Below are 18,010 nucleotides of genomic sequence, written 5' to 3'. Positions count from 1 at the left end.
GGATTTTAGCCACAAAAGCCTTAGATTGCTTTGCTGCCCTAGATTTTAGCCACATAAGCCTTGGGAGTCAGAACAAATGAAAGATGCCACAGAGTGCCTTTTCAAGCCAAATAACCCACAAAAATCTTCTCTTCCTTGCCAAAAACCAGATGAAAGATGCCTCAAAAGATTATGCCAAACAAACAGAGAGAGGGATTGGCTAGGGTGGAATCTTTCACCACTGAAACCAAGTCAGAAATAAAGGGGTCTTAGAACCCTCAGGAGCCTCAGCTCGTAAAACAGAAATATCCAACAACCATGATGAGAATAATGATTCTCCTCCCTCTTATTTATAAACTCCCTTTGGAGTCTTCTTTCCTAAATTTAATTTGAAGGGCTACAATTTTCCCGCCACTTAGCCCCAATTTTGGCTTCTTCCACATGCTTTCCTCCAATTACCCCAATTTACCCAATGTTATCCCAAAACATTGAATAATGGGTTCCCCCTTTACAATTGACTATAGCCTATAGGGTTGGATAGGCTACTTTGTCCTCCCTTGGGCAATTAATTAGAAGAAGACATTACACATGCATGAAGTGTTATTTAAGAATCTTATGATTTGTTGATGTGTTAGTGGTTAATTAGTCCACATCATCCTCAAAGTAGCCAATTTGTACCTCAAAATAGTCGACGTGTCATCTTGCCATTGGTTCACATGTCAACTTGCTATTGGTCCATGTCTCAACATGGCCCCTTGTTTGTTTTCAATTTCACTAGGCCATAACTTTTGCATACGATGTCCATTTGACAACGTTCAAACTGCATTGGAAAACTCTTGATGAGCTCTTTGATATGAAACTATTTCATTAGAATTTAAGAACATCAAATTGGATCCGTTGTAGCTATCCTCTTGGATGAATCCTTCCCCACTAAGAACGTTTTGGACCTCTAAAAGTTTGATTTTATTTAGAAAGCAAGTGAGGGTACAACTCCATCACTTTCTCGATTTCTATCCATCTTGCTTTACTTGGATGCATTCCTTTTAGACCCACACTAAGATATTCCACATCACTTCTTTGTGAAGTCCTCACATTCAATAACATTTTCTCGCAACTCGTCAAGGTATTCAGGAGAAAAATCATCAATAGAAGGAACTTGAACATTCTCACCTTGGTTCATGATCATATGAGGCTCATATAGTTTCAAGTTTTCAAGATTAACCACAAAATATATTTGCATATGTAATTCTAATTGTACCATACTTGATTAGCTTGAGCTTTTTCCCTTCATTTGGAAGGTGTTCTTTGCTCATGTATAGCCCAATGTTATCCGAACCGAACCGGTGATTGAATCATAAAACCCTCTAAACCGAGAACTAGTTGGAATCAGATAGTAACCATTTAAAAAATCGGACCAAAACCCTAGTTGACCAAAAACACATAAAATATTCAAATTTTAAAGAAATTCATATATATTCATGTGCATCCATATGAATCCAAACCATTTAAGCACAAATAAGCAAAAATCATTTATATATCATGTAAGGGTGCACATAACTAAAATAACAGTGAGTGAAATTCCTCTCTGATCTGAAAATACATCCCTCTATCATCCAAAAAAAAATCTTGCTATAACAGATACCCGTCTATCATCAAAATCATTGCCTATATTGGGATCTTCGTCATCAATATCACCCTCTAAGCATTAAAATAAGATAGAGAAAACATAGCATGTCATGTCAAATTTTCTTTGAGTGATGGGTACATTTTTAGTAGGGTCATGATAGAGGAGTTCGACAACCAATGCCACTAACATCAAGGTACATAGGGGGCTTGGTGCTTTTGATTATATACTAGTTCCATACCCTTGTACATGACAAAATCAAATGAAAACGTTGCAATCCCCTCAATTCTGAAATCTTGAAAAACTATTAAGTCTGTTGGATTTTGAGCAAGATCTAAAATTCTACTTTCTCCATATGAAATCCATTTAGTTCGGAACCACTCTCAAACATCCTACGTCATTTCATGGTAATGTTAAAAATTTAAGTAAAAGAATGTCACTTTTACATTAAGAATTTAACATTACCACGAATTACATAGCAATACTAAGGCCATTGGCTTGAATATTAGGCTGCCCCACTTGTAAGTCTTGTTTTCTTTTAAAAAAATTGCGTTTGGAACATCTTTCGTCAAATTGTACAGAATTGGCTAATTTGGTACAAAACCGACTGGTTCAATGAAAAAACTCTGGTTTGGTACCAAACCGATCGGTTCCATTACAGAATTGGTCAATTTGGTACTGAACTGGCCATTTCCGGTTCTAGACCTCGAACTAGACTAGTTTGACCCCCAAACCAGTCGGACCGGCCAGTTCCACCGGTTTCGATTACATTGGTATAGCCAAACTTGATCACCAACTTGGAAGTGATGATCAACTTGATACTTGTCATGCTTGGCCTTATACTTGGGTTGGTGCTTTTCCAATTGTTCTTGTACTATTTGATGAACTAATTGGATTTTGTGAATGAACTCCTTGGCTTTCTCCACATCATTATGTGCATCCGATCTTTATGTAGAAGAATGTATGGAATGATTATAGGCATGTTGTGCATAATATAACTGCTCCTTCCAAAGCTTAGAATGCTTGCTACAATATCCTTAGAGTAAATGTATCATTGTCCTATTGACCTCTTCCATTTGTCCATTGGTGTGGTGATGAAAAGTAGTGCTCTTTTGAAGTGTAGTGTCCATTAACCCCACAAAGTTGACCAAAATTCCCCAAGAAAGTAGGAGTGTCAATTAGATAAATGGATGTGGGCAAACCAAAATGAACCCAAACATGTTAGAAGAACAAAAGTGTGATCTTTTCTCCTGTTATTTGTTTCTTACAAGGAAATAAGACACACACTTTGCTAAATCTGTCCATTACAACATATAAATAATCATTACCTTTCCCAGACATGTGAAAACCTCTTACAAAATCCACAGATACACTTTCCCATGGATGAGAAGGTATAGCAATTAGCATGTACAAACACAATTTTCCGTTACTTGGTTTGCTAGTGGCACACATGACACATCATTTTACATATTTGGACACAATTCATACATTTGAGGCCAATAACAATAGTGTTGCAATTAAGCTACTGTTTTGACCACACCAAAATGACCAAAATTGAGAGAAGTTTGTGCTTCCTTGATTACATGCACTCTTTTATCTTGTGGAATACACAATTTACCATGATGATATAACATGTTATGTATATGATAATCTAATTTTTCCACCTTAGTACAATGGATTAGTGTTTCACATATATCCTTAAAATCTGCATCTTTAGCATATTGTTCAAAACTTCAATGTAACTTTCATGAGCTAAAGAGCTATGTTGTAAAACAATGGATGCATTAATATAAGGCCTTGATAACATATCAAACAAATTTGTTTTGTGTACCTTTCTTATACCTGATGGCCAAATGGAATTGCTGCAAGAATCCAATCCATCGGGAATGTTTTGACTATTGTAGCTTGGTTTGCGATTGGAGATACTGCAAAGGCTGATGATTTGTATGGATGATTGCCCTTTTTCCCATCAAATAGTGTTTTCACTTCTTCACACTTTGAACCAAAGAATACAATTCCTTGTCATAAGTAGGATAGTTTCTTACCGCACTAGTGAAGGTCTTAGAATGGTAACAAACCCGTTTCCTCCTTTGAATTAACACTACTCCCATGCTGTAATCACTTGCATTGGTTTCAATCTTGAATGGTTGCTATAAATCTAGCTATAACAAATATGATACCAAATGACATGGATCTGCTAGACAATGTTATGTTGCGTAGTCAATGTAAGCACACATCGTACACTACCAAGAGTTTCTTCAAGCCTCCCTCTCGATGATGATGTAAATCAATTCTAGAGTCTTGAAGGCTCTTGTGAACCAATTTGCAGTCTTCGACAGGTGGTTTGCTTCTATGTAGGCCTCAATAAAACCCAACAAACTTTACGTTCATTTTGTGATGTGAAATCCACACAAATATTGTCCTTAACACTGATTCCTTATTCATAGGCTCAGAGGCTCTTAGTATCCTTTGTCATAGATGAATGTAGCAAGCTAAGTGAAAGTTAGGAATCAGTGTCAATGTGAATCAAATATAGATCCACGAAGCCAAAATGTCTCTTTTCAATTCAAGTATATGTGAAGTAGTACTCAAAGCTAAGATCTTTGAGGACTAAATGCAGTTCACTGCAAAAAAACAAACCCCAAATGACCAGGTCTAAATATGGGCAAGCAAAGATATCTATGCTCCACTATTAACTGTCAAGATTAAGATTAACACAATTCACTGTATATATCTATATGCCCATATACTTCAAGACTGCATTGATTAAAATGCCCCTTGTTACCACAAAATTTAGTAGGCCTTGGAGAGGGAAACCCTACAAGACAAGAGCTAGACAAAGTGCTAACAATGGGGTAGTGACCAAATGTCACCTCAACCAAAACTCCCTGCTCTTTACAGACTTTTACTGATGGGAGGAGGCTTGGTAGGAAGGATATTGCTTATAATAGATATGCTAGGTATAGGGCATGAAGTGATCAAGCTAGAGCTCATTCGAAAGAGAAGCTCAATAAAGGTACAAGGCTTCAAAGAAACAAATCGATCTCTAAGAAAATCCCTAGAAAAGAGGCACAAGACCGAGAGTTTTGAGGTTTTTCGATGGTAATAGGTATTCACAAGGTCAAGGCCCAAGAGAAAAGACTTCTTATGATATACTTCAACAAGTACTATCCTCGTACAACCTTCAAGGAAGTCTTCACGTTGAGGAGAAAAGAACTTGGGTTCCTGTTGATTTGGGGTAGCATCGGATGTGCTCTAGGCCTCAAATTTTGCAGGGAGGCTTGGGCACATGTATTCCAAAGAACCTAGAAAGTGTTTTGGAAAATTCCACCCATAAGTGATTTTATTAAAATAATTAATATTTTTAATGGGGTTCCTAAGTCTAAACTTAGGAAAATTAAAATATTAATGGGTATTATTCTAATCAGGGGCGAAACTTCTGGAAAAAGACACGGATCAAGCCAAATCGATCTGAGCCTTTGATTAAGATTTAATCTAGGCCGTTGGTTGTCCAACAGGAAGATATAAGAAGGGGCTTGAGGGTCATTTGGAAAACACATAGAGAGATCAAGGAAATCGATTTTTTGAAGTGAGAAGTTCTCAGGAGGAAAAATCGATTGAGGAGATTTCTTGCAGCAAAGGGGCAGTGAGAATTTAGAAGAAGGAATCTCCGGAGAGTATGAGGCAGAGGGAGAACATAAAGACGTCCAGAGGAAGGTTGATGCTTGCCCACGCAGTGCTGATGCAGAGGCAACGTAGTCCTTGAGGGGAAGTTGAGTTTCCTGCTAAGGGAAGTCGAATTTCAGTTGCCATAAGACGGGGTGTGAGTCTGAGAGGCAGAAGATCAATTTTCTCAGCCAACAAAGGATCCGGAAGAGGGGCAGCGTAATACCCAAGAGGGGTGACGTAGTTCTGCATAGAGGCCACACAGAGGTGGACACAGAGCCTCCAGTTCAGCAGGATCATTCACTAATTCTCCAGTGACAGGGTGAGGTCATTTCACCAGTCTTTTGTTCAGTATTTTCTCAGTATCAGATTTCTAGTTGAGCATCCTATAATTGTACTCATATTTTCTCCTGCATAATAATAAAACCCTCAGATCTGTTGCACCCATTTTCCCGCATTGGGTTTTTCTAGGGACTATTGTCCAAAAATAACAATGTCCTATGTGTTTCTATTTTCCTTGCTTAGTTTCTATGTTTCAAAATCATACTTAATTTGGTGTAGGCTGCTTCAGTAATTTACTTCAATGTTTCAAGAAGAAATCTGAAATAAGCTTGTAATATAATTTACAATCTAGGTGAAGTAGATTCAGTTGGATGCAGTAGGATTCCTGAGATGGTTAGATCTAGGAATTTTCACATTTCCCTCTTGAGCAACACCTTGGGCAAGAGATTTTATGGATGAAATTTGAGTGAATTCCCACCAAACTTGGAGAATAGGTAGCCTAAACCCTAAGCTTAATGTTTAGGCTCTCAAATCACCAAAAAGCATCCTCCCTAAAATTTCGCTGCAAGCCCTAGATTTTCACCCTAGCCTTAAAAAGACTAATTCTAGGAGAGAAAATTATGGAAAATTTTGAGGATTGATCACCAATGAATTGGACAAGTGCCTTGTCTTTTAGGCACATGGAGTCAAGAATGAGATAGATAATCTAGATTTAAGGAGGCCTAAAAATTGATGCCCTAGGTATCAATTTTGAGCATTTACCTACTTCAAAAGAAAATGGAGTTTGATGGAGAGATTAAGGATTTCCTCCACTAGGAACATTCAATACACGTTGTACAATGAATAAGATATGCAATACTCAACTAGATAAATTTTCAAAATTAATTTTCAATAATTAGGGCATAAAATAGTATAACCTAGAAGCAACAATTCCATACATTAGACAATTTCAAAATAGAAAATATTCAACAATAAGCACTTTCAAGACAACCTTATGAAATTTCCTTAAATTGCAGCAGCTGGAAATTTATTCTTATAACAGGTTAATTGGCAATTTATTTGTTACGACAAATAACGAATAAATCACATTGCAATTCTTCACAATAAAATCATGCTGTGGAAAATAAACTGGAACTGAGAAAGTAAATGCACACATTAAAAATGACACCAATATTTTTGGACTAACGTCCCCGAAAAAACCTTGAAGGGAAAACTGGTGCAGTAGATGAGGGTTTATTTTATTATTATGCAATAGTGAAAATCTGAGTACAATAATCTGGATTCCAAATTGGCAATCCTCCTGCAAAAATCTCGCCAAATAATTTCGAGAAATTTTCTCCCTCTACCAAACAACTTTGTCTCCTTCTGGCCTGCTCACACTTCATGACTGCATAGTTCATACGACCTCCTAAAATTGCTCCAAACTAGCCATCTAGCCTTCTCTTGCCACTAGAAATTTCTCTTTGCCTTTCAAAATGACTTTTTGGCCTCCGACCACTGATCCAACCTCTTCTCGACAACTCGCTATGCTAATCTGGCTAGCTTGCATCACTTAGACGACTTTCTCTGCAAAATATTTCGGCCTCCCTTCTGCTAGCTCTCTGGAACTGGAAAGATCCTCCGAAACTGTACTGCTGCTCCTCCCTTAATGACTGATGCTTCTTTCTCTGGCTCAAACTCTTCTTCCTGCTAAATCTCTGCACTAGATAGCTTGATCTGCCGAGGAACTCTCTCTTCCTGTGTCTCAACTCTCTCTATCTTCATCCCCAACGATTTGCTCTTATAATCTCTTATTGGATCACCAACGACCATGATTAAATCATATCAACAACTAAGATTGACTCTTTTCGTGCGAGTCTCTAGAGCTTTCTCGATCTTTCTCAATTAATTGTTGTTAATCTCTGTACATTGTAGCATGGGTTTGCGAACCTATCCTGGGTTCCCATTCCACGAACTGGGTGCTAGAGCGGGTACTTCCCAGATGCACCCATACGAACCTAGTTCTTCCCATAAGAACCCGATACTCAATACTTGTGGCCTGGGTTCGTTTGCTTAAACAGGTCTGCTGAACCCCGAAAATGGGTGTGTGAACCTTGAAAATGGGTGTGTTACACTTATGGGTCCTTATGTGGCATCGGGCAAGAAAAAAATTTCCTATCTTAGTAAAACATTTCAAATTTAAAGTTTTGAGGTCTTCAAGTCCCATCATTTCGAAAGAAGTACACACTTTTTTAATTTCTTAGCCATGATTTTTATTAAAATTCCTCTCTTAATAAAAAATAATTCAAAATCTAAAGTGCGGAGGTCTTAAAGTTCCATCATTTCTAAAGTACAGGTTTTTTAAATTTCTTTGCCATGAATTAGTTCCTGGATTTATTTCTTAATGATATAATCACTAATTAGTAATGCATGCCTCTAATTGAAATACAACATCCTTTTACAGAAATACCATTAAGTACAAGTCATCTTAAGAAGGATATATGCATTTAAAAAAAACGTAGAAATACCATTAAGTACAAGTCATCTGAAGCCTGAAGGATATATGCACTTAAAAAAATACATTTCTTTGCTATTAAGCATTCGCTAATTTCCTTGCGTTTCTTGCGCTCTGATAAATTTCTCCACAATGTCAATACCCATATAATATAAATGTTTCCTCTCACTCGACACAACACAGTTCTTTGTTTATTCAGTAGTATCCATATGTGAGGAATATGTTTTTATGGTTTAAAGTTCTTTAAACATATATATTAATTTTATAATCTGCTTTGGTTTCTTCTTTAAGGGAGTTATTGTCTTAATTTCAATATGTAAATTGCAATTTCCACTTGATATCAAATTTGACATTTCAAAGTGAATGTTCATGTTTGAGTTTTTAAATGATTTATTTTTCTTGTTGTAAGTTGGAAGATTTCAAAATTCACATATATTATAATTTATAAAATATATAATATATATAAACTATAATATACCTCCGACGAACCCACGTACCTTGTTTCAAAAAGTGACGCACCCATCCCCGTTCCTGTCCCCGAACCTATGTACCTTGTTTCAAAAAGTGACGCACCCATTCCCGTCTTGTCCCCGAACCCACATACCTTGTTTCAAAAAGTGACGCACCCGTCTCCGTTCCTGTCCCCGAACCCACGTTTCCTGGCAACCTAGCTGTTAATTAATCAAATTTTCTAATTTAGGTATTTTTAACTATTGATCAATTAACCTAATTGAGTTGTCTCTAGGAGTTTTCTTTCGAAAACTTTTCTGGGTTTTGGAGATCTTGTGTTCTTTAGCCTCTCTGACATAAGTCGAGACTAGAACACCTGTTTGATGCTACAAGAACTAACACTCCCTCTTAGCGAGGAAAGTATTCTCTCATGACATCTCCACGCTGCTGATGTCTAGCATCTCTAACACTCTGTCACTGTCCACCAAGCTACTAGGCATGCTTTGATTCATCTGTTAACCTTGTAACTAAACCACCCTGCATTTGTGCTGTTGTTGACACTGCTTTGTGCCTCCTTGCACAACTGCCAACACTGCCTATGCTGCATCTGATCTCATGTTGCTGCTGCTGTTGCAACAATTGCAACTGAGAACTAATCTATGAATCCATTGTGTCCCTGTTGGCTCTGTAGCTGTCTCTTGAGTCTTTGACTGCAACTAGTCTCTGCACTGTCAACAGAGTAACTGTTTGTGCTCATATCAATCTGTGCCCCTCTAATAATTGACTGCTGCTAGTTTTGCACTGTCTCTCAAGATCTAACTGTGCCCACTGACATTGATCCTCCTGCTACTAAAAATTGGGGGCCCCCGTAGCAAAGGTAATGATACAAGAGGAAACACCTATTTGATGTAGTCCTCTTTGGACCTTTCCCAAACCTGCAACTCTGAAGTACTATGCTCCTCCTCATTCTGGAGGTATAGTCTCTATCAATGCAAACTTTTCCAGCCTAGAGGTTAAATCATCTATCTCCGCTAAAGATGTTGTTTGCTGCCCCCCCTTCTTGTCCTTCTTCTTCTTGAGACAATGTGTGCTGTAGTGACCAAGCTCATTGCACTTGAAGCATTTGATCTTTGATAGATCCTTCTCTTTCTTCTCTTCTCCCTTGAGCCTTGTCCCTCACTGGGACCTTTCTTCGCCTTTCCCATACTGGCAAGGGCTACATTCTTGTCCTTCTCAACCTTCGGCCCTTTGTTGCTGCTAGTGGTGTTACCCTGGACAAGACTGAGCCTTAGCTCCTCTTGTGTGAAGTCACTCCATAGGCGTTACCAATCAGGCATTTTTTCTTGTCTAGTAATTCCCTGAATGAATGTGGGCTACTCTTTGGTAAACCCATTTAGTGCTATTCGCACAAGTTCACTGTCCTCTGTTTTCTCACCCTGAAGGATATTTATCATAGAACACAGTAAATAACTTGTATGGATTGACAAGTAGGAGAAGTAACATCAGTTTGCTGCAGTAGGGATTCCGGTTTTAGGATTTTCACATATGCCATTAAATTCACCTAGGGCTTGTACCTAGCTTCACCTACACCCACTCTAGGGGAGGCTTCCATGTTAATACAAGCGTGATTACCTCGCTGTTTGTCACTAAAACACACACACATGGGCAAATTTTTTCTTGTTAATGCAGGAACTCTCCATTAGTAACTGATTATAAGCTTCTGTAAGAGGCTAGTCCATGCAGTCTTGCATCTTGCTTGTAAGAATGGGTAGAGAATTCAATGAAAGTCCTTTATTTCCTGAATCTGGCCATGATGTTGCCCTTCCTTAGCTCCTGGCTACTTTCTTGTGGAATTTTCGTAGTACTGCTTCATAACTGGGATGCTTTATTCTGCTGGAGAATAATCTATTTCACTTTTTAGGGCTAACCTTTTGGGCTCCACCCCTCTCCACCTGCCTTTTCTATTTTACTGTTTACTCTTTTTTTCTTCTTTCGTTTATCTAAGGTTTTAGATTGCTTTGGAGATGATCTAGGCACTTCTTATCATCATTGTCAAATGTTAATCTTCCTAGTTTCATTGACCTAATTTAGCTATTCATGGACATTAATATACTTCAATTTTAATCCTCATACTCTCTTCAGTTACAGCTACTCAGACATCTTTATATCTCACTGCTACATTATTGTGGGCCTAAGGTTTGCTAAAATAAGTAATTTCTTCATCAAAGACTGCCTTTTTCTAACTCTCCCTCTTGCTGATCATTCTGTCCTATTTATATGGCCTGGAATTCCTCAGCTTTGAATATTGGTTTGAATCTGTCTTCATATTTTGTCAATTGTAAAGCAGGGAGAGAAAATATCAGAATGCACTTGTCCAGAAACAGCATAAGAAGTTAAGAACTACTAAGCGGAAAGTGAAAATCTCTAGTTGGTAGTACACAGGGAGCATGGCACAATGTAGCATTGGCGGCTGACTCCCTTGATCCAGGACTATTCTTTATGCACATCTACGGTCCCAATTGACACAGGGCAGAGAGGATTCCTAGCCAACATATCAGTATCTTTTGAACTCTTATTTCTCTTGCAGTTCACTCTAGCCATGATAATATCCAGATTGTAGCGCCATCTTCTTGTGGATGTCTGACCCAGTCTTATTGGGCACATTTGTAAAATCTTGCTCTGGAAAGGGTGCAAGAGGGTTCAGAACCAACTTAGGCTCCTTCTGAACCCTGTATGAGGCTGAATCGAGTAGTTTTATAGCTAGAACAGAGCAGCAGAGGCTCAGTCTGCTGGACATGAGAAGAGCAGTTGGGATTTCGTACAAAAATTTGAAATTTACACAGAAAAGATGTGATATTTGTTCTTGTAATAATTTAATGACATGTTTCTATTAGAATACACTGGCAGCTATTTATTTAAATGATCTAAAATTAATCCAAGAAATTTACATGAGAAGGTACAAATGGGAATATAAATAATTCTGTAAAGCATTTGACATCTAAGAGGATGCTACAGGTATCACAGTTAGCAATGAAACGCTTTAATGAGTGTGGTGGAAAGATCACTTCTACTGCTGCAGATGCAAGCAAAGGTCAGATCACTTTCTTGGTATCTCATTATGTTTCTAGAAGCAAATAGTTATAACTTGGAAAGAGCTCTGTATGGAGAGTGATGCTCATTCAGAATATCTAATTATTTTAAATAAAATGATTTGGGAATCTGGTATTGTCTTTTTTAATTATACAGATCTTGTTAAGGAATAATGAAACACTTTTTCATTCTTGTTAGTGCAAGTTCTTGGCAATTTGGACATATTGTCTCGTGTTTATATATTTGATGTAAACAGACGCTGCAGTGGTGGTGATCATGGTTACAAATTCCAATCAAGTTGACAATGTTCTTTTTGGAACGAATGGTGCTATTTCAGGTTTGAATAACTCCTTTTCAATGGTTCTAGGAATACAAGTGTACATGTGATAAAGTACACTAACTCTCAAGAATCACGTACAAAGAATACTAGTACATAATTCTAATTACAAATGGTTTTTGGGGTTGGAATGCATCTGCTTTATTCATCTTCCTTTCATTTATGCTAAGTATTAGATAAATATGTCCAATTGCTTTTTTTGTTTCCGAATTATTTGATTAAGGTACGCATTTATTGAATGCTTGGACAGGACTATCTAGTGGTTCAGTAATTGTGCTTTGTTCAACGGTATCCCCTGCTTATGTCCAAAAGCTAGGGAAATCTCTTACAGGTAAGCTGAAAAATTAGTTGATCATCTCATTTCCATAGTAATTATCATACAATAAAAGGCTGTCAAGTGTATAACATCATTGTTTTAAATTGCATTTATCTTTTATATTCACTAAACTATGCTGAAGAATGCAAGGCTGACAATTTTTTTGTAAAACATTTCTTGTAATTTTGTATAATGTAACAAAAGAGATACAAGGAAGAATTTCATGAAGTAGTGGACGTTATGCTATGTACATTTCTCTTATTATAATATGCTGCCCATATTAATAAAGTTAGAATATATCTACATTCTTCTTCATGAAATATACTGTCCACATTAGTAAAGTTCGAATATGCACATGTTGCTCTCATATTAACAAAAAAAATATCATCTTTAAGATGGTGGACTTATGATTTTAAGTTGTTTTGAATTTGGTCACCTGATATACGGAGTCCAGACCCAGCTTAGATTTTCTGTAAGATTGGAGTAAATTTTGTGAATTCCATCGAAACTATATGTCATGTTCCCTTCTCATATACATTTGTAATAGGGTGTTGCTATACAATTTTGCACAATTTTGGCTAAGGAAAAGAACCCAACATTTTCGACTTAGGGACTTAGGAGGAAATTCGACTTTATTTGTTTGCTAGTGGAATGTGGGGGCCACCCACATGTGAATTCGAACTAGGCCATTCAAATGGCTTGGAGGGAATTTGAATAGCTGGATGGAGGGGCCCACATGAGGCAAGGAAAGCCAAAGGAGTTAAAAGGAGGAGGAAGCTCTCATTTGGATGGATTCTTACACCTTGCAAATCGAAATTACTTGACCGTTCGCTCTGCTATTTAGCTGAGTCAACCGACTGTTTAGCCACGAATCTCTCAAGCAGGAGATTCAACCTTTCTTTCGGGGGACCTTCTATGCCTGCCCTAAGGAGGCAGTTCCATAAGCATTTCAGGAGATCCAGGAGTGTGTTACAACACTACCATTCAACCACTTACAGGGAGTGCGTATTTCTGGGCTATTTGGAGAATACGCAGGAGGAGTTGGAGCTACCATTGATCAACCATTTGCCAGGAGAGTCATAGGATTGGGAGAGCAGCAGTAGGCCAACATTTCTTGAGAGTTTTGGAGCCAACAGAGCCAACATCCCAGTAGTTCAAATTACTAGGCTTGGGGACAACGCAGAGGGCCAATCCAACATTTTCGTGGGGCTTAGGAGCAGATGCTACAGGCCGGAATCCCATCTGGGAAGTTAGGGGATTTGTAGTAGGGATCAACCTAGCACTTTGGGACATTTTCCAAGAGAATTTACAGGCAGATTCCAGCAGGCTGAGTTTTGCAGTTGTAGCGGAAGTTGGGCTCCTTGGGGGTCGAATTTCAGAAGTCTAAACCAGCTAAATTCCTTTGTGGGGTTTTCTAGGTTTAGGCCAAGGAGTCTGGGGTTCAAATCTTATAATTTTCTGAGCACAGGAAGTGGACTTTCCAGCCATTCGAACTTAGCAGAAAGGCAGTTTTTCTGGGTAACGCAGTGTAGATTGGTGCAGCGGTTAGAGCAGTCATTGGTTCAGCCATTTCTCACCTTGGTTTGGTCATGCTTGTCCATTGAGACAAGCCCAGGTGCACCATTCTATTATCCATTGTATTTTTACCTCAAGAAAGTAATAAAATGGCTCAGCAGCCCCCTTATTTCCAGCATTTCCATGGGTGTTTAATGTGTATTTCGTTTTTATATTTTGTTGAACGGATTATTTGTTTTATATCACTTGTATTCTTATTTAGGAACATTACACTGTACTTTTTTCTCTGGATTTTTTATTTTCTAGTCACTAGAAAAATGGCTACATTGTTATGTAGAGTTGGAATTACTTCTCCCAGTTTAGATATTTTGATCTTCAACCAAACATTGCTTTAACTGTCTTTGGAGGAATTTATCCTTCATATTTTTGTGAATTTTCTTCCGTTAAAATTTAAAGTAAGGCTAAGCTGAAAAAATTACGGCAGGTACTGGCATTCTCTTTGACAAACAAGAAATACGAGGCTTGAATATGAAAAATTTACAAATGGGACGACTAGGTTCGACATGTTTGGGGAACTTAAACAAAGTTTTTGGCAACCTTGAGCACTGTCTCAAGTGTGAAGAAAAAAAGAGAAAACACCTAAACAGAATAAATTTTGACTTTAATAAAAGAAAACTTTACCGTAAAACCTTTACAAAGACTATTTGAACTTTCAAAATCTCATGAAAGGATATTTTTCAAACAAGTGATTGTAGGGATAGACTGATTGAGTGTAGTGGTGGTGGAGTTTTTTGCAGGAAAGTTGAGATGGTAAACATCAAAGAGGGATAAAGACCTTATTAGAGGTTTCTATGTGCGAAGATGCAGAGATAAAATAAGATAATAATGTTCCTTGAATGACCAAAAAAACAACTAAATAGGACTGAAAAGTACAATCTGGTAGTGACAGCTGTGGGAGTGCCAAAGCAAGTCCTAGGTGCTAAACTAAACTATTGAATGAAAAGAAAGAAAGATAGATAAACAGAAAGGGCATTTATGTCAATATCTACGCATAGGCAAAAGCAACTACAGGGACTGAAAAAGTACATTGTGACATTTCATCTGTGTAGGCATTGAGAGGATAGGACCTCATGTCACAGTTAAGAGATTGAAGCTAAAACTAACTATGTAGAAAGAAATTATAAGTGCAAATTCATATACCTAGAGCTTGGCCTCATCCTTGGAGGGTCAATAGAGACAATGAGAAGCTTTGACCTTTTCTTTGATCTTTGACACTTAACTGTCAACTTGGGTAAAGCAAAGGTAATGATCTTCACTGGGTTGGAGAATGTCTTGTCAGATCATCACTTCGTTTCCAAAGGGGAGGAGATTGAGATCACAAATGCCTATACTTACAGGTGTAATTCATAGGGCCTTGTTTTAGTCTGAGCCATGCTTTTCAGCCCTAGGTCAACAAAGGATACACGTCTCTAGCCCTTCTTGAGAGATAATGTTTCAGGCACTGTCTTCATGACATCATGTCCAAGATATCTCTCATGGACACCCTTATCTTCCCCATGTTTCATTATGGTTCAAAGGTTTGGATGCCTTGTTTGCTAGAGTCCAACTGGGACTTAGCTGAGAGAGTACAGACTCTTCCCTTATGCATTATTAGATGCAAATAAACAATCTCTTTTCCCTTTTCTTGCAAAGTTTGGTGCTCGGCCCCTTAGACTTGAGATTGTGTTCAACCTTGTCTTATTTCTACACTATGTTTGGAAATTTTTTAACTTGGCAAAGGGATGAGACCAGTACCTATACTTGGCCTACTATTAATCAATGCCCATTGCTTTGGGCACCCCACTAGGCTGGGTTCAATGTTGGTTTACAAGGGTCTCCAATCTTTTGGAGTCAGTGTGTGTTTTGGTGGACCTGCTTATTCTGCTAAGATACTCCTTTGATGCCCTCGACCACCTCCTACCTACTAGATAAGAGTCGAATAGGATCATTCAAGATGACATTTATAGGTAGTTTGTATAGGTCATGTTGACCACTGGGATGACACCTGATGATTATATGAAAGACTCCATGCCCAGGGATGCTTGAGAGGACACTTGTACCATCAGATATCATCAGTCAACAGAGTTTTTTAACTCTACTTTTATCTTCTCATCATCTTTCTTGTATCCAGATTCCACACCCTGTCGGGAATTGTAATAAGTGATACTAGTAATGAGGAGTTTTGAGTGTGTAACACACATAGAATGTTGAGACTTTATCAACAAACGAGTACACCTTGGAGTGCTTTTTTTATCTGGTTAATTATCATTTTTTCAGAGGCGGATAATTTTCTGGGTTTTTTCACTCACTTTTTACCCCAAAGCCGGGGTGACGGTTTGAAGGTTGAGCTCCTAACACATTTTAGTGTTTAGAGTCGATGTATATTACCATACTAGATCACACAAAAAAATTCGTAGAATTTGGTTAGGTCTAGGTAGTCATTTTTTAATTTCTTAGATTTCTTGCAGGTCAAAAATTGCAACTAAAATTGTATTTAAATTGTAATAAGTGTAGTCTAGATAAGTTGTATGGCATATGAGTATTCAAAATTACACCTCTCATCCTCAACTTTCTACTATGACACACTTTGAGGGGTTAATAATGTGTTTTGGACCATCAAAACCCACATTTCCTAAGTTTAGTGGAAATTGTGGCATTTAATTAGGTTATAATTAAATAAAATAGAGAGAAATAAATTATTCCATTTGACAGAATGACGTGGAAATGACTTGGAAATTATTCTAAGTCAAAGAGTTAAGTCAACGGACATGTGGAAGATGATTGAGCACACTGCATCATAAATACACCATTATTTCATAAAATCAAATTTCCCAGAGATAAAGCAACAGTTACACATGTGGAAAATCGAATTTATTAGAGGAGCTCATGCACTGAAGGAATATTCCATGGTGTATTTGGACTGAAGGAATATTCCTTTACTGCCTCTTTCACATTTATCTCAGGTTCTACTCTTAGCACTCCAGTCTTGAGGGCTACGAGTTGCACATGGAGGAATCACACAAAGCTATCTGGGGATCATCTACATATGTGGCATCACGTGGTTTGAGTTTGCATTTGTTGACTGGAGTTATCATGGTACTTGGATTCACTCATGGATGAGTTTACTATGCCATATGGAATTCGATTTCCCTTGATGTGCACATATGGAATTCGATTTTGTTCTGATGTCTCTATCTTCTCCACATTGAACTTGACTTTTCTTTCCTTGCGATTTGCTCCAAGTTGAGTTCTCACATGCATTCTTCCTTGAGATTTGCTCCCAACTCTTTATATAATGAGGCTATATGCTCTCATATTGTATCATGTAATGAGCTATTGGGCTTGAAGAAACTCTGCCATTTTGTACTTGCATACTTTCTTAATACAAACAAGACTTTGGGGCTATCTGGCTGGAATTCTCTTGGCGTTATAAGGTTATGTCCTTTCATGCTACTGTTATTGTGTTTAATTTCTTTCGCATATTGAATTAATATTATTTTATACTTGCCATCTTGCTTGGATTGATGTGTACAAGCTATCTTGCACATATCATGATTTAGAGTAGTATTCTAGGGATAAGCTTGCCAATTCATTTTAGGAGGAATGTTTGGTTTATCTTATTCATTATATTGCTCTAATCTTGTACAAACTAATACGTGTTCAAGTGTGTAGGAAAGATCTTTTGTATTGTGTGCAGGAATCCATTTGGAAGTGGGAGAAATTTCAATTAGATCAACTCATTCCTAGAGTCACAACAATCCAAGACTCAACCATTTTTTCGCTCCAACTTTTCTATCCAACGAAGAGCAAAATAGAGTTTTCTTGCTCTATAACTACATGATCATCCATTTAATTTCAAATTTGATTCCAGTTTTTTCAAAGTTATATCTCCTATTCAAGAGTCATTTCTAAAGCTAGGCAAGTATGGGGTTCACTCCCATTACTTGAGCCAATACTTTGTAAATTAAATTCTAAGTTTAGTTTTCATTTCTTTTTCCTAATTTCACACTGACAATTGGTTTTTTTATGTTTTGCAGCCCATAGGCTTGAGCATTGGGCAACAAGGAGCTTGAGAAGAAGCTTTGGAAAACTACTCACTCCTGTGTATGCAAGACCCCCTCACGCTATCCAAAGGTTGATTTCTAGGGAGGCCATAAGCACTTGGGAGAGAGTTGCAAACTCATCTCGGCCGTGGGCCTTTTGAGCTTTGTGAATCTT

At 37.7% G+C, this 18,010-nt stretch overlaps 1 protein-coding gene across 1 annotated transcript in view; it reads left to right on the top strand.

Moving 5' to 3' along the window:
* Window positions 1–18,010, top strand: part of LOC149251276 (ketose-bisphosphate aldolase class-II family protein) — a 457,406-nt gene that overhangs the window by 27,426 nt on the left and 411,970 nt on the right. The window contains exons 3-5 of the mRNA XM_089459330.1: window positions 11,511–11,586; window positions 11,842–11,922; window positions 12,173–12,253. Of these exons, the coding sequence (XP_089315456.1) occupies window positions 11,511–11,586; window positions 11,842–11,922; window positions 12,173–12,253 (238 nt within the window). The remainder of the gene's footprint in view (window positions 1–11,510; window positions 11,587–11,841; window positions 11,923–12,172; window positions 12,254–18,010) is intronic.

This window comes from Pinus tabuliformis, chromosome 7 (assembly GCF_031772625.1).
Source record: "Pinus tabuliformis cultivar Carrire ecotype Pingquan chromosome 7, CPIR1, whole genome shotgun sequence".
NCBI classification, from domain to species: Eukaryota; Viridiplantae; Streptophyta; class Pinopsida; order Pinales; family Pinaceae; genus Pinus; species Pinus tabuliformis.
Note: the sequence above shows the minus strand (reverse complement) of the source record. Positions and strands in the feature narration are given on the sequence as shown.